General features: G+C 45.0%; 1 protein-coding gene across 23 annotated transcripts in view; it reads left to right on the forward strand.

Moving 5' to 3' along the window:
- The window catches only part of CALD1 (caldesmon 1), a 201,184-nt gene that overhangs the window by 102,096 nt on the left and 84,433 nt on the right, over positions 1–14,655 (forward strand). For 10 of the 23 annotated variants that reach the window (XR_014502607.1, XM_083401934.1, XM_083401958.1 and 7 more), the window contains one exon: positions 6,859–6,972. Coding sequence is in view for 22 of the 23 variants with exons in the window: in XM_083401934.1 (XP_083258060.1) it covers positions 6,902–6,972 (71 nt within the window). In the remaining variant the exon portion in view is untranslated. Of the gene's footprint in view, positions 1–5,670; positions 5,983–6,858; positions 6,973–14,655 lie in introns of those variants that run through there. The other 13 variants (XM_083401944.1, XM_083401938.1, XM_083401940.1 and 10 more) reach the window with 8 other exon arrangements.

Consider the following 14,655-nt stretch of genomic DNA (forward strand, 5'->3'; position numbering starts at 1 on the left):
GAATGTGCACTGAGGGGCCTGTGGCTCTTTCTTTTCCCCTGCAGGGCAAGATACCTTCTTTACAATCCTTGCTTGTCGCAAACCATAGTTTACAGTTTTGTCCAAATGGGCAGAAGACGGTCAGTGCTTGCTTATGAACCAGGAGGGAATATTGTTGAACATGGGGAGTGAAATATACTCGGAGTCGAGAGTGGATTTCATGCTCTTTATTCAGCTCATAGTGGTGAGGAGGAATGGAAGTTCCCCCAGAATGTCTGCTTTATATACATTATTTACACAATAGGCCCCACGTGATTGGCTAATTCCGGGATTCACCTTGAGCTGGATTGGGTGGTTCCTGTGGACCAATCAGACTGCTGCATTCTGGATCCTATTGTTCTAGGACCAATCAGACTGCTGTATTCTGGATCCTATTGTTCTAGGGCCAATCAGACTGCTGCATTCTGAATCCTATTGTTCTAGGGCCAATCAGACTGCTGCATTTTGGATCCTATTCAACTCAGTACATAACAGGGAGGAAACTGAGAGGTGTGTGGATGAGCCCAAGGTTCCTCAGTGCTTACTCACAAAAGGCCAAACCACGGCTTGGTGTTGCGTCCAAAGATCTCCACAGATATGCACAAATTTATGTCTGTTTCAGAGTGAGAAGCCCATTCAGGAAATCACTTGAAAGCTGATTTACAATTTCAATTCATAAAGCCGGACTGAATTTTCTGAAAACAGTCAGGAAAGAGCGGGGGAGGGGGCAGGGGCAGGGCAGGCCTCCTGTACCTTTAATAGCTGGATAGAAGAAGGATTTCAGCAGGTGTAGCTTGTCACCTATTCTACACAATTACTAAAGGTGCAATATTCTTTTGCACCTGGCTGCTGTGCAATATTCTGGATTTGCTGCATGGATCTGTTCTCAACAGAGCAGAAAAGGAATCTCTAAGGCCACCAGGGTTGAAAGTGGTTTCTCTCTTATCCGATGTGAAGGTTGGGGGTGAGTATGAGTTTGTAACTTACCAGCTTTGCCCAATGCACAGTGAATTTGCTCTACAGCCCTGGTTTTCCAGCAAAAGGGCCCTTGTAAAACTATATCAAGTTAAATGGCATTTAGGGTTGTTGTTGTTGTTGTTTTGCCTGGGATTGCCATGCCTTGAAAGCCTTGAAAGGCACACACAGAAGAACGAAGGGATGGGCTGAATTCAAACAAAACTTTTATGTTCACATGAGCTAATGTGTTTATTTTAACTGGCGTCCCAAATGAGCTGTTCTGTTTGGGAAGAAGCAAGCTGCTGGATGCATATACTTTTTTTAAAAAAATGTGGTGCACAAGTTCAGTATCTTCAATGAACAGGGAAACATAGGCAAGTTTACAGTAAGGACTGTGTACATGGTTACATGAAAGGAACACGGAGGGAGAAGTCAGTCCAGAACAACCTTAAATGGAGGGGTTTCTTTTTTCCTTTTCTTTTTTTGAGCAGGGAGATAGGATGATAGATGCTGCCATTTTGTCTTGATTCCGAATGCCCCTTTTGCAATGCAGTACATTTTGCATTGTGGGTTTTTGACGGACAAACCACCACGTCACACTCAACTTCATTCATGAAAGTGGGTTGTGGTGTGACACAACAAGGATTGTCAATGGACCTGTTATCGCTCCCCTACCCTTTTCCACTCATGCATGCTTCCGTTCCCCTATGATTCACTGTGAGGTATGCCAAAATACCGCCAAATATTTCATTACGCGAGCAAAGCACCCACAATATGGGTTTCTAGGGCTGCAAATGGATTGGTTTTTTTTAAAAAAAATGGGAATTATTAGCACAGAAATGAGCACTAAACTTCTGCTACATTCCGCTAGATTTCCAGAAGCACATTTTTGTGTGTGCTGTTTTGCCTAATTTAGTCATTTTTGCAAGCAATTTCCCCTGTTGGGATGCTTTTTTGTGTTATTTTCTGCAATATATACATTTTTGTTCCTGCTTTAGTCTAAAATACACAGTCTGTATGCATTTTCTGATTGAAGGACTGCATCACAAAATGAAGAGAGCTGTGAGTTTTGAAGGACAGCTGCATTTCAGCTTGTGTGTGGGTCTCGAAAGCGTGAGCTGGGTAGGTTTTCATTAACATTTAGACCAAGCTAATTTCTCCCCCTGGTTTACATGTAGCATGCCAAAGGGTTAAACAGGTGCCTCCGAGTGGTTTCAACCTCTTCTCAGTTTCTGCAAAACTTGTCCCTGTTTATAGCAGGTCTGAACAATGGCCAATGACCCTCCCTCCCTTGTAGTCTTTGGGAGAATTTTTCACTTCCAAATATTTCTGAACAGGTTTTGATAGAAAACAGATTTATTTGTTTTCCTTCCAGACGGACTAAGAATATCTAATTCTTTTAGATATTGCAGAAGAATGCTTGACATAGCTATAAATTCAGGGTGCCAGTTTAAACAACCGAAGCTCGAGTCAGGATTGCTGCTAGTTTGCTCGACTTTTCAGATGGTGGAGGGGGGTGGGGAAGGGAGAATTGGAATGGCTCGCCTGTCTTCTTCCCTGGGGTCGCTTGCTTGTGGTTCAGCCATAGCATACACGCAACTGAAGCAATACATTTTATACCCTCAAAGGCCAGAATGTACATTGTGCTTGGAATTTCACATCCTAGATGAGGCTATGCATACAAACAGAACCAGTCAGTCTCATGCCTCCACTAATAGCAGCTGCTAAAAGAGTTGGTGACCTTCAGCTGTGGCCACTTTAACCTACATCATCATCCCTCAATTTTTTCTAAGCTGTTTTTGGGCACTGTGAATTGTTTACAATATGTGTCCACTTCCTCCAGATCCTTTCTGCAGCCTCCTTAAGCTTTGTAGTATTGCAGACCACCACTCTAGCTTGTATCATCTTAGCGAAATCTTGCGTGCTCTTACAATTCAACTTTTGGGGGGTGAACAGCATGCCTTCCCTGTGCCCCGATTTCATTATTCTAATAAGCATTTAAGGCTACTGTAGAGACTAGGATTCTTTTTTTTTTAAAAAAAAGGTCTTGTGATTCCCCCTCCCCTTTTTGTACTTTTCATACTAATTTTTTTCCTACTTAAAAAGAAGCCTAGTAAAAGAAAATGAGTGGTGTGCTCTCATTCCACTCCACCCTGCTGTGCCCTCCACTCAGAATCATCAATTTGGCTTTCGGAGGGCAAGGGGAAGGCTGACTGAGATGTCTGCCATATATTATGCTGGAAGTTACCAAGTCTATGGCGGGTGTGGGGATTAGGACATGAATCAGCCGCCGCCACAAGTCCCCTGAAACTTCTAGTTAGGGCCTGCATCCGGGATGGGGGAGCCATTTGATGCAGTTCACGTATAAAGGTGAACTTCCCCAGTCTGCACTTTGTGAAAAAGATACACAAGCCAAAATGCAGCCATACTCTGAGATTTGCACACTTTTTTGGAGAATAAACCAATTGCTATACATTTTGGAAAGTTGCATGTTCACTGTTTGTTTGAATGCCTCTTAAGTGATCATAAAGAAATGTTAGTTTCTAAGATCAAGGCGAGGGCTTTTGCCTATGTTTGGATACAGCTGGGCCCCATTTTGAATCAAGTTGGTGGACCAAGCCTTTCAAAACCGCACTGATTTTAATCACTGATTTCATAACTGCGCCAATGTTTTGGTTCCTTAGACCCCCAAGCAATGCTAGGCCTGAGGCTGCTTGTATAGTATATAGCAGAACAGACCCTTAATCAATGAATACTATGGGGGGTGGGGGGCAGCGATGTGGACTGTGATCCTTGAATGACCATTGAAGTGCTGCAAGCATATATCTGTTTCCATGCGTACAACACGGCAGCGCATGGGTGCTTGGATGGTGATAGGTTGGCACAGCTCCACATCACTGATATGTTGGCCATAGAACACTGCTTTGAAGGAAAGGGACCTAGGAAGGCATCTCGTCTACCCACCCTGCTCCTAGCAGCTTTTGCAGCGTAGAGCCCAGCTACAACATCCTGACAGGTGGACCCTTAGCCTCTGCTTAAATAACCCAGTCAATCAGAATTGATCGTTTTCCTCCCATGCCTGCATTCAGTGTGTCTGCATCAGAGTGCCAGAAACTGAGTTTTCCTTCTGCGTTTGTCATCATTTGGCCATTAGGAACTTTCCGCATTTGTCTCCCATCGTTTGCCGCTCCTTGCTTTGGCTGAAACAAGCTGAAAACGGTTGCTGCTGTTTCCAGATCTAAAGGTAAAGGTAAAGGGATCCCTGACCATTAGGTCCAGTCATGACCGACTCTGGGGTTGCGGCGCTTATCTCGCTTTATTGGCTGAGGGAGCCGATATACAGCTTCCGGGTCATGTGGCCAGCAGGACTAAGCCGCTTCTGGCAAACCAGAGCAGTGCACGGAAACGCCATTTACCTTCCCGCCAGAGCGGTACCTATTTATCTACTTGCACTTTGACGTGCTTTTGAACTGCTAGGTTGGCAGGAGCTGGGACTGAGCAACGGGCGCTCACCCCATCACAGGGATTCGAACCGCCGACCTTCTGATTGGCAAGCCCTAGGCTCTGTGGTTTAACCCACAGCGCCACCCGCGTCCCATTTCCAGATCTAGCTGAGCACAATAGGTTTGCCAAACGCTGTGATATTGTGTGATTATTTGTTGTGGGTGAGAGCTTTGGGCAGTGGAGCTCTCCGCCAGAGGGCAGGGCCTAGAGCAGTCTTTGCCAACCTGGTGTTCTCCGGGTATTTTGGACTGCAACTGCGGCCAGAGAGTTTCAGGTCCCAGAACACCCTTACGAAGAAGAGTGAGTAGTTGTTAAACCACTCGGGGAATTGTAGCTCCAGGTGTGGAATAGGAACCTCATAACTACTCTCAGCACCCTGAAGAAACCAGAGCTCCAATAATTCTTTGGGGAAAGCTGTGACTGTTTAAAGGGGTATCATGGTGCTTTAAATGCCACCAATTCAGCTAATGGGGCCTCCTGCTGCCGTTGCGCCGCCGCTGCACCAGTGGCGTAGCGTGGGGGGTGCAGGGGGGGCCAGCCGCACCGGGCGCAACATCTGGGGGGCGCGTGCTCGCACTCGCAGCTCTCTGCCCCCTGCTAAAATCCACGGGTTAGGGGGCACAAATTACTTGCCTTGCCCCGGGTGCTGACAACCCACGCTACGCCACTGCGCTGCACAATTTCTGTTTTCATCCTGAAGCAAAGTTCTTAACCCGAGGTAATATTTCTGGGTTAGCGGAGTCTGTAACCTGAAGCGTATGTAACCCGAGGTACCACTGTAATAGGAAAATATTTGATGGTTGTCCAGCTCCCCTCCTCCACCTTCGAGAGATGTGTCCTTCAACTCGATAAGCATGGCAACAGTCTTCCTGTTCAGATATTAAGGAAGGCCTCTGCATAGGTCTCCCCTCCTCCTCTGTCTCACTTCCACCAAGTAATCATATGTGAGCAAGCCCGATATATACATATAATCAGCAGGCGAGCTTTAACTAATTCCGGTTTTCTTTTTGTCTCCTTAAAATTGCACTGTGCATCAACCCTGTTTCCTCCCACCCCTTCTCTTTCCTCTTTCCTTCATTGCAAATGCCTGAACTTGGAATAAAGGGTAGGAAATTTTGCACGAGGGAGGGGGAGAGGACTCTTTTTCCCTCTCTCCCTTTTAAATATAAAAAAAAGCACCCTGAGTGCAGAGTCTAGGCTAGAATTCCAGAGGAAGTTGAGGGCCTCCTGTTCTGCACAGGAAGCAATCTTGGAGCAGGCCTTAAATGCCAGATTCCAGGCAGAGTTTAACTAACCACTGACAGCTCTGTAAACAAAGCAGGGACAAAAAAGAGAGCAGCTTTCCCTTTTCTGGTAGTCATTTTTAAGTTTGGGGCCTGCAGGAGAATTCTCCTATATTTGTCTCGATAGGATATAAACCAAAGGCTGAGAGGGCTTTGCATATGAAGGAACTATAGAAGAGAGCAAATATTTCATGGAGTAAAACCCTCAGGAGGAAGGTAGGTGCCTGTTTAAATTGCAGGGATCAAGCTCTGTCTCTTTCTCCCCTCCCCGCCCTTCTTCTCCCAAAACCCAGCAAAAATGTGCCCACCTCCAGCTTTGCTTTCTGAAGAAGGATTTATAGGAAAATTGCCTTTGACTGGATGATGTTTTAAAACACTAGGTTCTCTCTATCCACCCCCTCCTCTCCACCCCTAATGCCACCTTTAATCTTCCCAAAATTCCTCCTTTTAGTAGTGTGACTAGCAAGGCAAAACGTTTTTCAAGTTCAGGGTAGCATTTTTCTGGGAAAAGTTGGTTGATTTCTTTAGTTACAGTTTTCCCCTCCTCTTTCTCTCTCCCCCCCGCCCAAAGTCTGCAATTGTATAATTGTGATGTTACAAATTAACTAATATTTCATTCACAGTTCCAGTAACCAAGCTAATGTTAAAATGTATACATTGCTCATGTTTATTATACCCAGATTGTGGTTAAAGAATAGTTGTTTTGTCAACTGTTGTGCAATCTTAAGGAATAATAAAATTGTTTATATATTTTTTTGTTTGTTTCTTTTTTTAAAAAAAAAAAAGACTGTTCCCCCGGCACAAAAAAAGCCTTCATACAAAAAATAGAAAATGTTCTTGTTTACTTTTAAAACATCTTAATTTCTAGTTAGGGTGCTGAATTCCAAAATGTGTTGCATCAAAATTTTTAAAATTTTATCTCGGTGACTCTTCGGGGATCCAGTTTACTATCAAGGGGAATGTAATAGAGAACTGAATTTGGAGCTGAATTTAAAAGGCGAACAAAAAATTAATGTAACCCAGTTAATTAAAGGCACCCTTTCATTTCCATGTGTTGTTCTAAGCAACCTTTGCCTCTCTCTCTTTCTCCCTGAAGTTCAGTCTGATTTGGGGGGTTTATCCAAGTCTGAGCGCACGCCATGGACGACTTTGAACGTCGCAGAGAGCTCAGGAGGCAAAAACGAGAGGAGATGCGCCTGGAAGCAGAGAGGTGAGTAATTAAATTTTATTTGGAAATGCTGTCTGCAGTTTTATTTTTTTACTTTTTAAAAAAGCCTTGTCTCTGAGACTTCCTCCCGTTAAAATGAACCGAAGAGACATGGTTCAACAGACCGTGCTGCCTGGAAGTTTAAGAAAAGCAACTTTCTTTCTTTCTTTCTTTGCATAGTATGAACGCAGCTGTTCCTCAACCACTAGGCCCTTCTGTGAATTCCATTTGCCACCTTTTGTGCCTTGGGAGGGAATTACCTGAAGGACAGGGGAGGCAGAAGACAGTTTATAGGCCTTATTAGAAGGGAGCAGAAGAAGCTGGTAATAGCCATGTTTAAAGTGTCTAATTACTGTCAAGTCGACGCAGTCCTGTTTGAGAGCCTACGATGAAATTACAGGTTGTTTGAGTAGAAGTTGGTAGAGAACATTTTTAATGTGTCCTTAACAGTATAGTATGCAACAGTAAATACCGTTGCTTATTAATAGTGGATAGAGTGTTTAATTCTAACGCGTCCTTTCAGACTATATCCTCTGGAACAATTTCTTGCTTGTTCCCTTTGTATGGTACTGGTGGAGAACAAAGCTATTTAAGCCCAAGGTAGGGAACTGATAGCCTGTGGGCCAAATTCACCATCTCCTGGCCCTTAGATAAGCACCTAATCCCAAGGATGCCTGCTTGGCAATTGCTGCAATGCTCAACCACTGTTCCCTGAGCTCAGACCCAGGTAAAGAGCTCTTTAACCACTTATCCGCCTAGTATGAACAGCAACAGAATTCATTCTGGGTGCTTCCTTTACATCCTACTGGTGTGTGAGCGAAATGAGAGCTGAGGTGTATTTGGCAAGAAGTCTAAACACACATACACACACACACCAGCAGCCCCCAACGGACTGCTGTTATTAGTTCTGTGAAAGAGGGCTTAGTGGAGCTATTTGCATACCGTTCATTTTTTTATTGTGAGAGAAGGCAGCCATTTTGGTTGCCGTTTCGTGTGTCCCCCCCCCCCGAAGAAGCGCTTTTCGCAGGGCTGCAATCTCGTGCGGCACCCCAAAATGTGTGTTTCTGGGCACGAAGCCCTGATAAGTGCTTTTTTGTGGGGGATGGGGGAACCACAGCGCGAAATCATGCAAGGTCACAGCAACCAAAATGGCTGCCGTGCTCTAGTGATAAAAACCAGGAAGATGGCGTCCCAGAGACTGGCTTCAAACTGTTGGAGGGTATGCATTTCTGCGTGTTTTAGTTGGCATGGGAATAAGCCAAGTGGGTGGAGCAAAAGCAGTTCACCTTTCATCCTCATTCAGTTCAGGATACGAGTCTTGTCGAAGAAGATTTGGTGTCCAGGGATTTTCACTGTGAGGAGCTGTTTTGAAAAGCTGCCCATTCCACTGTTCATATGTATGAGATTGCTGTGATTAGGCCAGCTTGTGTGTGGATGCAAATGGAGGGTGCACGGAAACTCTCAGTTACTTTGGGGGAGGTCCTTGGGCCAGATGATCTCTGTGGGTTGGGTTTCCCACTCTGAGCAGGCACACTGCTGTTGCCATTGCCTCTCCCTCTGGACCCAGTTGGCACCATCTCCCAGAGAGAGAGGACAAAGCCTTTGGAGATTACTGTTGCTTCTCCTTGCTCTCCTCAGTTCTTCTGAGATGGCAGCCACACCAAGCAAGGAGGTTTGGAGGCTCCAAGGAGTGGGGCCCTGGCTATAGGGTGGGACTCAGCTAGTGCCCAACCATGTCTACCTTGACATTGACCTTGCTTCCAGTATTGAGCTGGTTCTCCCTAACCCGTTATTGAAGGTGGCTTGATGGGACACTGTTGCCTCCTACGACCTGTGTGCATTCACCCCCCACAAAGGTCTGTGGGCAGAGTTTTGTGAGTTTCTATACTGCTTTAAAATCAGCAGAATTTTCACAATTGGGAAAACATTTGAGAGAAATGCCCCTGGGGTGATGTTATGTCAGGGCATAGCATTGTTTGAAGTGAGGCATTATGGGAGAACATGGCAGCCCTTTAGGCCGCTGAGAGAAAAAATTACTCCTGCTGTTTACACTGAATTTTTAACAACGAAAGGAAGAGGGTGGGGAGCTGCTACTTGTTCCCTGTCTGCCCCTTGCCTCTGTCAACGTGAAATTTTTTTGCCCACCCTACCTAGAAATTGGGTGGGTGGGAGATCCATCTCATTTTCACAGCCGCCAGATGGCCTGGGGAAGTGGAGCAGCATTTTGGGTTCAGCTTCTTCCTGGTACAGCTGGGCTAGAACATCTCTCCTAATGTTACTGTTACATTTTCACCCCATCTCCATGGTAATATGGGATATAACACAACTGAATGGCATGACCTCATGGTGTCTCTGCTCTTGTCTCACCTCGCTGACTGACTGTGGAGAGGAGATACACCATGCCACACCAGATGTTGTGCTCTGCTCTACACCAGGGATTGGAGGAAACCGTGACGCTCCAAATGTGGCTGAACTCCAACTCCCATAAGTCCAAGCCAGCATGGCCAGTGGTCAGGGATGATGAGAGTAGTAGTCCAATGACATTTGGAAGGCCACTGCTTCCTTACACTGTTCTGGACGTAACCAAGTTGCAGTGGTGGTAGCCCTATTTGTCCTGCAACGCCTAGTTATACAATATACTTTAGATGGGAGCTTTAGAAATAAAGTAACCATTTAGGTTAGGGGTTTAAAAAGTGCGTTCTGTTTGCATTTCTGCAAAGCGTCTGAAAGAAGTTTGCTGAGCCTTCCAAGGAATATATCTGTGGAGAAGTCAAGCGTGAAGTCTGTGACCTGAAATGGCGTATAGATGGGGAAATGTATATGTTAAATCCATCAACTGATTGAAGATTGATTAGCTGTGCTATTGTAACTAATTAAACAAAAGGCCTGAAACCCACAGTATTTCCAGGTTTTAAAACACTCTAGGGATTTCACTGAACACTTGCACCATTCAGATCTGGCTTGAATTATACTGGTATCAGTATTTCCCTCTCCCCTCCCCCATATATCCAGCTGAAGTTTCCTGATTTGGCAAGGACTGGGGGCAAACTCATGGGCGTTTTGAATTCCTCTCTATACGTGTGGCCAACATCCAAGATGGCTGTCTGGGTAATAGTCTGTGGATGTGGGTATCTTGCTAGGGTGACTGTTCAGAACAGCAAGGAACAATCCCTTTCTCCATATGGAGGCTCTGTGGGTTGGAGGATTTCTTCCTAGGTGCATTGTCTAGGAGAACTCCTAGATTCATCTTTGTCACTGAAGGCCCAAGTGGCCTTGGTGTCATGGAGTCTTTGGACCAGCTTCAGCCATTCCCAGACAGTGATAGCTTGACCTCAGTCATCCATGATCTGATAAGCTATTGACTAGGTGACTAGAAACCTTAAACATGACATGGAGGCTGCAACTTGCTGCATAATGTGGTGACAAATATGCTGAGTAGGACATCTTATAGGAACCACATAACACTAGTCCTCAAATAAGTCCACCGACTGCCATTATGCTCTGGCCTGATTTCAAGGCACTAGATATAACTTATAATGCTCTGAGTGGTTTGAGACTTGGCTACTTGGAGGAATGTCTTTCCCTACATTGCACTGCCTGACCTTTAAGACTTACCTTGGGGAGCAAGGCACTCCTTGACACCACCCTTTTGGGAGCTATACATTATGTGGGGTGTGAGACAGGTCTTCTGCACTCCAGCAGCTTGATTACGTAATGCCAATGGAGGTTACTTTTCGGTGCTAAAATAAAACCTCTTTCTGTAAGCATTTGGGATGGGCTCTTGGGACTGTTTGGTTACGACTTGCCTACTGGTTTCTTCCCATTGATTAGGGTGATATTGTCAGGGTTTTTTTTGGCTTGATTTCAACTTCTCATTTTTTGAGTCTTCAGTTTAGCTCTCCACGTTAGCTTGCATTTAAAAAGAAATCCTCATGAATATTCTCCAGCATTTTGGAGTGAATTTCTCCTGACCGACACATTTTGGCAAAGGGGTCTTCCCTAATAAAACACATTTGTGCGTGCTACTTTCACTAAAATGTCATATTTTTGCACTGTAATATATGCATTTTTGTAAACATTACTCAGCTGGAGGACTGTAATGGCAGAAGTGAGGCTGTTTTTCGGTTTTTTGTATTGTTTCAGGTGTGTATTAGGTACTGTAGATTCATCTTTAAATAGAAACAGAACCAAATTTCTCTCCCATCCCTACTATTGATAGATCATGTTTTTCTGCTCTTACCTTTTAGTATGTGTGTTATAACTGTTAGGAAGTTGTGCTCCAGCCTGAAATATTCGTTGAAATAAATATAAATGACTAAAACTGGCCTTCCCAACTAAAGTTACGGGTATGAAGCATAGCTTGAACTTGGGCTTACTGCACCCTCCATGGTTAACCACCATTTTGTGGTAGGGATGGATTGAGGAAATATGTGCTGTTTGTAGTAATGTTTGTTCGAGGACTGTGTTGTTGCTTAAAGGTAAAGGGACCCCTGACCATTAGGTCCAGTCGTGGCTGACTCTGGGGTTGCGGCGCTCATCTCACTTTATTGGCTGAGGGAGCCGGCGTACAGCTTCCAGGTCATGTGGCCAGCATGACTAAGCCACTTCTGGTGAACCAGAGCAGCGCACGGAAATGCCGTTTACCTTCCCGCCAGAGCCGTACCTATTTATCTACTTGCATTTTGATGTGCTTTCGAACTGCTAAGTTGGCAGGAGCAGGGACCGAGCAACGGGAGCTCACTCCATTGTGGGGATTCGAACCGCCGACCCACAGCACCACCCGCGTCCTGCATTGTTGCTTAGTGCTTTTTAAAAAGAAGTCTCTTGTGTTTTTGTCTTTTGAACAAAACCGAATCCCAGAAACTAGAAGAGTAAAATGGGCTTTTCTTTAGCACGTTCTCCTGCTCTCCCAACTTCCCTGAGCGATAAGGTGTTATAGAGCTAGGGCTGCCATACACCGGGGTTTCCCCAGACATATATGGGATTGGGCCCTCAGAAATTGCATCCAGGAGAAATTTCTGGTAAGTGGTAAAATGTCCGGGAAAACCCAGACGTATGGCAACCCAGTACAGTCTTCCCAACAGGTCCAGTCACAGATGCAGCTTCAAAAGTGAGGCAGAAAAGGAAGCAAATGGCGGATGGGTTTGCCTTGCCGGCTGCCTCACTGGCCCAGGAGCAGGCAGCCCGAGAGGCCCATTGACCCTCCCTGTGGGGCCACTGAGAGTGCCTGTGTCCGGTGCGCCACACAGTGCGCTTGACCGGAGAAGACGTGACGCCTGTTGTGCACCAGACTCGGCCACGCACCCGGCGGAAAGCACAGCGAGGTGACTCGGGGAGGAGCGCAGAGGCCTGCGATTGGCTGGAAATGGCGCACCCTGCCTCCCCAAGCCCCAAACAGCTGGAGGCTGCCCAGCAGCGTGCTGGGCAGCTCTGGAGCAAAGAAGGCACTGCAGCCTTGACACCTCAGATTGCCTCCGCACAGGATGCAAGTGAAAAGCCAGATTTTCACCTTTTGAAATATGGCAACCCTATGCAGAGCCAGAGATTTTGGTTTCCATTGCCTAAGAGAACCTGGGAGACTTGGTAATTTTTGCTTTATACATACAGGTACTGCATAGGTGGGCATAGACAGCAGGTATCCATTGCACTTTTTAAATGTACATTGATAGGCATAGTTCTCCAGGGATCCAGATGAAGGTCTACCTGAAGATGATGGTCTTGGTATGAATTCCCATCCGCACGCAAAGCTTGGGGGTCTATCACTGAGGCATGATCCTTCCTCCAGTATTGTCCATCTAGTCCAATACTGTCTACTCTGAACAGCAGTACATCGGGGTCTCCTATAGAGTTCTTTACCCTCATCGCATCGTGTAAGTGAAGATGTCCAGGACTGAACCTAGGACCTTCTTCGTGCAAATTACGGCCTTTACCATTGAGCTGTGTCCCTCCCTGAGGGGTCAAAACAAGAGAACGACTCAGAATGAAATGTCTTTGCAAGAGCCTCCTCGGGGCATTTGTAAACCACACAACTTTACAGCTATGAGATTTATTTTCCATGTTACAGCTGGGGGCTCCCATTGCTGCTGTTATAGCTGAAAAAGGCATTTTCATTAAAGGACTTTGTTGTTTATGACCTTAATTTTCATCTGCTGATTTACAACAGCAATGTAAAGAGACCTTTAAGTGAGTGTAAGTAGTGTAACTATTTAAGAAAATATTTACACTCTCTTAAAAAGCTACTTTTTGAAGCTATTTTCCTCCGGGCTAAAACTCCAAGGACCCAGGGAGACTGGTGTTCTTGCACCTATGTGCTTGTGGGATGACTCTCCTTCATTATTCTGAAGATGCTGAAGTTTCTTAAAACCTTATATTCATTCCCTTTTAAATTCTGAAGGTATCTCACACTTCACAGATGATAGACATATCTGATGTTTGTAACATATTTTGTTTCCTACATAGAAACTTTGGTGTGCTGCGTTGTGAGTCTTATTTTCTAAATTCACCAGGGTATAGAAGAATACATCAAAACTGCTTTGGGCTAATAATGAAATACAGTGATTAGTTTTCCTAAGTGAAGACTATGGTGTCATTAAAAAGAAAAAGGCAAATAACAACAACAAAACAATAGATAGAATAGCTTCCTTCAGCTGTTCTCCTGCCTATATAATAACACAGATTAGAGTTCATGTCAAAGAACTGCATGCAATTCAAAGGAAGTTAAGTAAGTGTTTTTTCGGTAGCAGATTTTGTTGAATGTGATCATATCAGAGTATTGTTCCAAAATGGGAGGCAAATGTACTAAAACCTGCAGATTTTACATAGTAACCTGTTGTGGGGAGAACTATTGGCCACACAGCGTCCCAGGGGGAAGAAGGATTGGTTATTAAAAACTGTAGATCTTTGTGGGGAATCGGGGTCTCCTAAAAACTCACAATACCCAAGACAAACTACAATTCTCAGCATGCCTTGGAGGAAGCCTCAGCTGTTTTAAAATGGTATGATACTGCTTTAAATGTATAAACGGCCTCGGTCCAGTATATCTGAAGGAGCGTCTCCACCCCCATCGTTCTGCCCGGACACTGAGGTCCAGCTCCGAGGGCCTTCTGGCGGTTCCCTCACTGCGAGAGGCCAAGTTACAGGGAACCAGGCAGAGGGCCTTCTCGGTAGTGGCGCCCGCCCTGTGGAACGCCCTCCCATCAGATGTCAAAGCGATAAACAACTACCTGACATTCAGAAGACATCTGAAGGCAGCCCTGTTCAGGGAAGTTTTTAATATGTGACATTTTAGTGTATTTTTCATTTTTGTTGGAAGCCGCCCAGAGTGGCTGGGGTACAAATAAATAATAATAATAATAATAATAATAATAATAATAATAATAATAGTGCAGATGGGCTGAAGTTGCTGCCCTTTGAAATGAAGGTGGGTATCTCTTATGGGAGTTGCTAGTCATCAGTTAGGGAAGACAATCTTCCTTAAGTCAGTCTACAAAAGACTTTGCTATCATTTTTCAATGGCTACTGCTCTGTGGCAGCAAACGGAGACAAAAACAGAAAGTGCGCTTGGTAAGACTCTACTCTTGGTTTTCGTGCGTGAAATCTCAATGAAGGCAATGTAGTTATGTGCGTGTAACTATGGGTTTGGGTTTGGCGTACAATCCCTTATTATGGCCAAACACTGTGTAATTT

This window comes from Podarcis tiliguerta (assembly GCF_965153285.1).
Source record: "Podarcis tiliguerta genome assembly, chromosome: 10".
NCBI classification, from domain to species: Eukaryota; Metazoa; Chordata; class Lepidosauria; order Squamata; family Lacertidae; genus Podarcis; species Podarcis tiliguerta.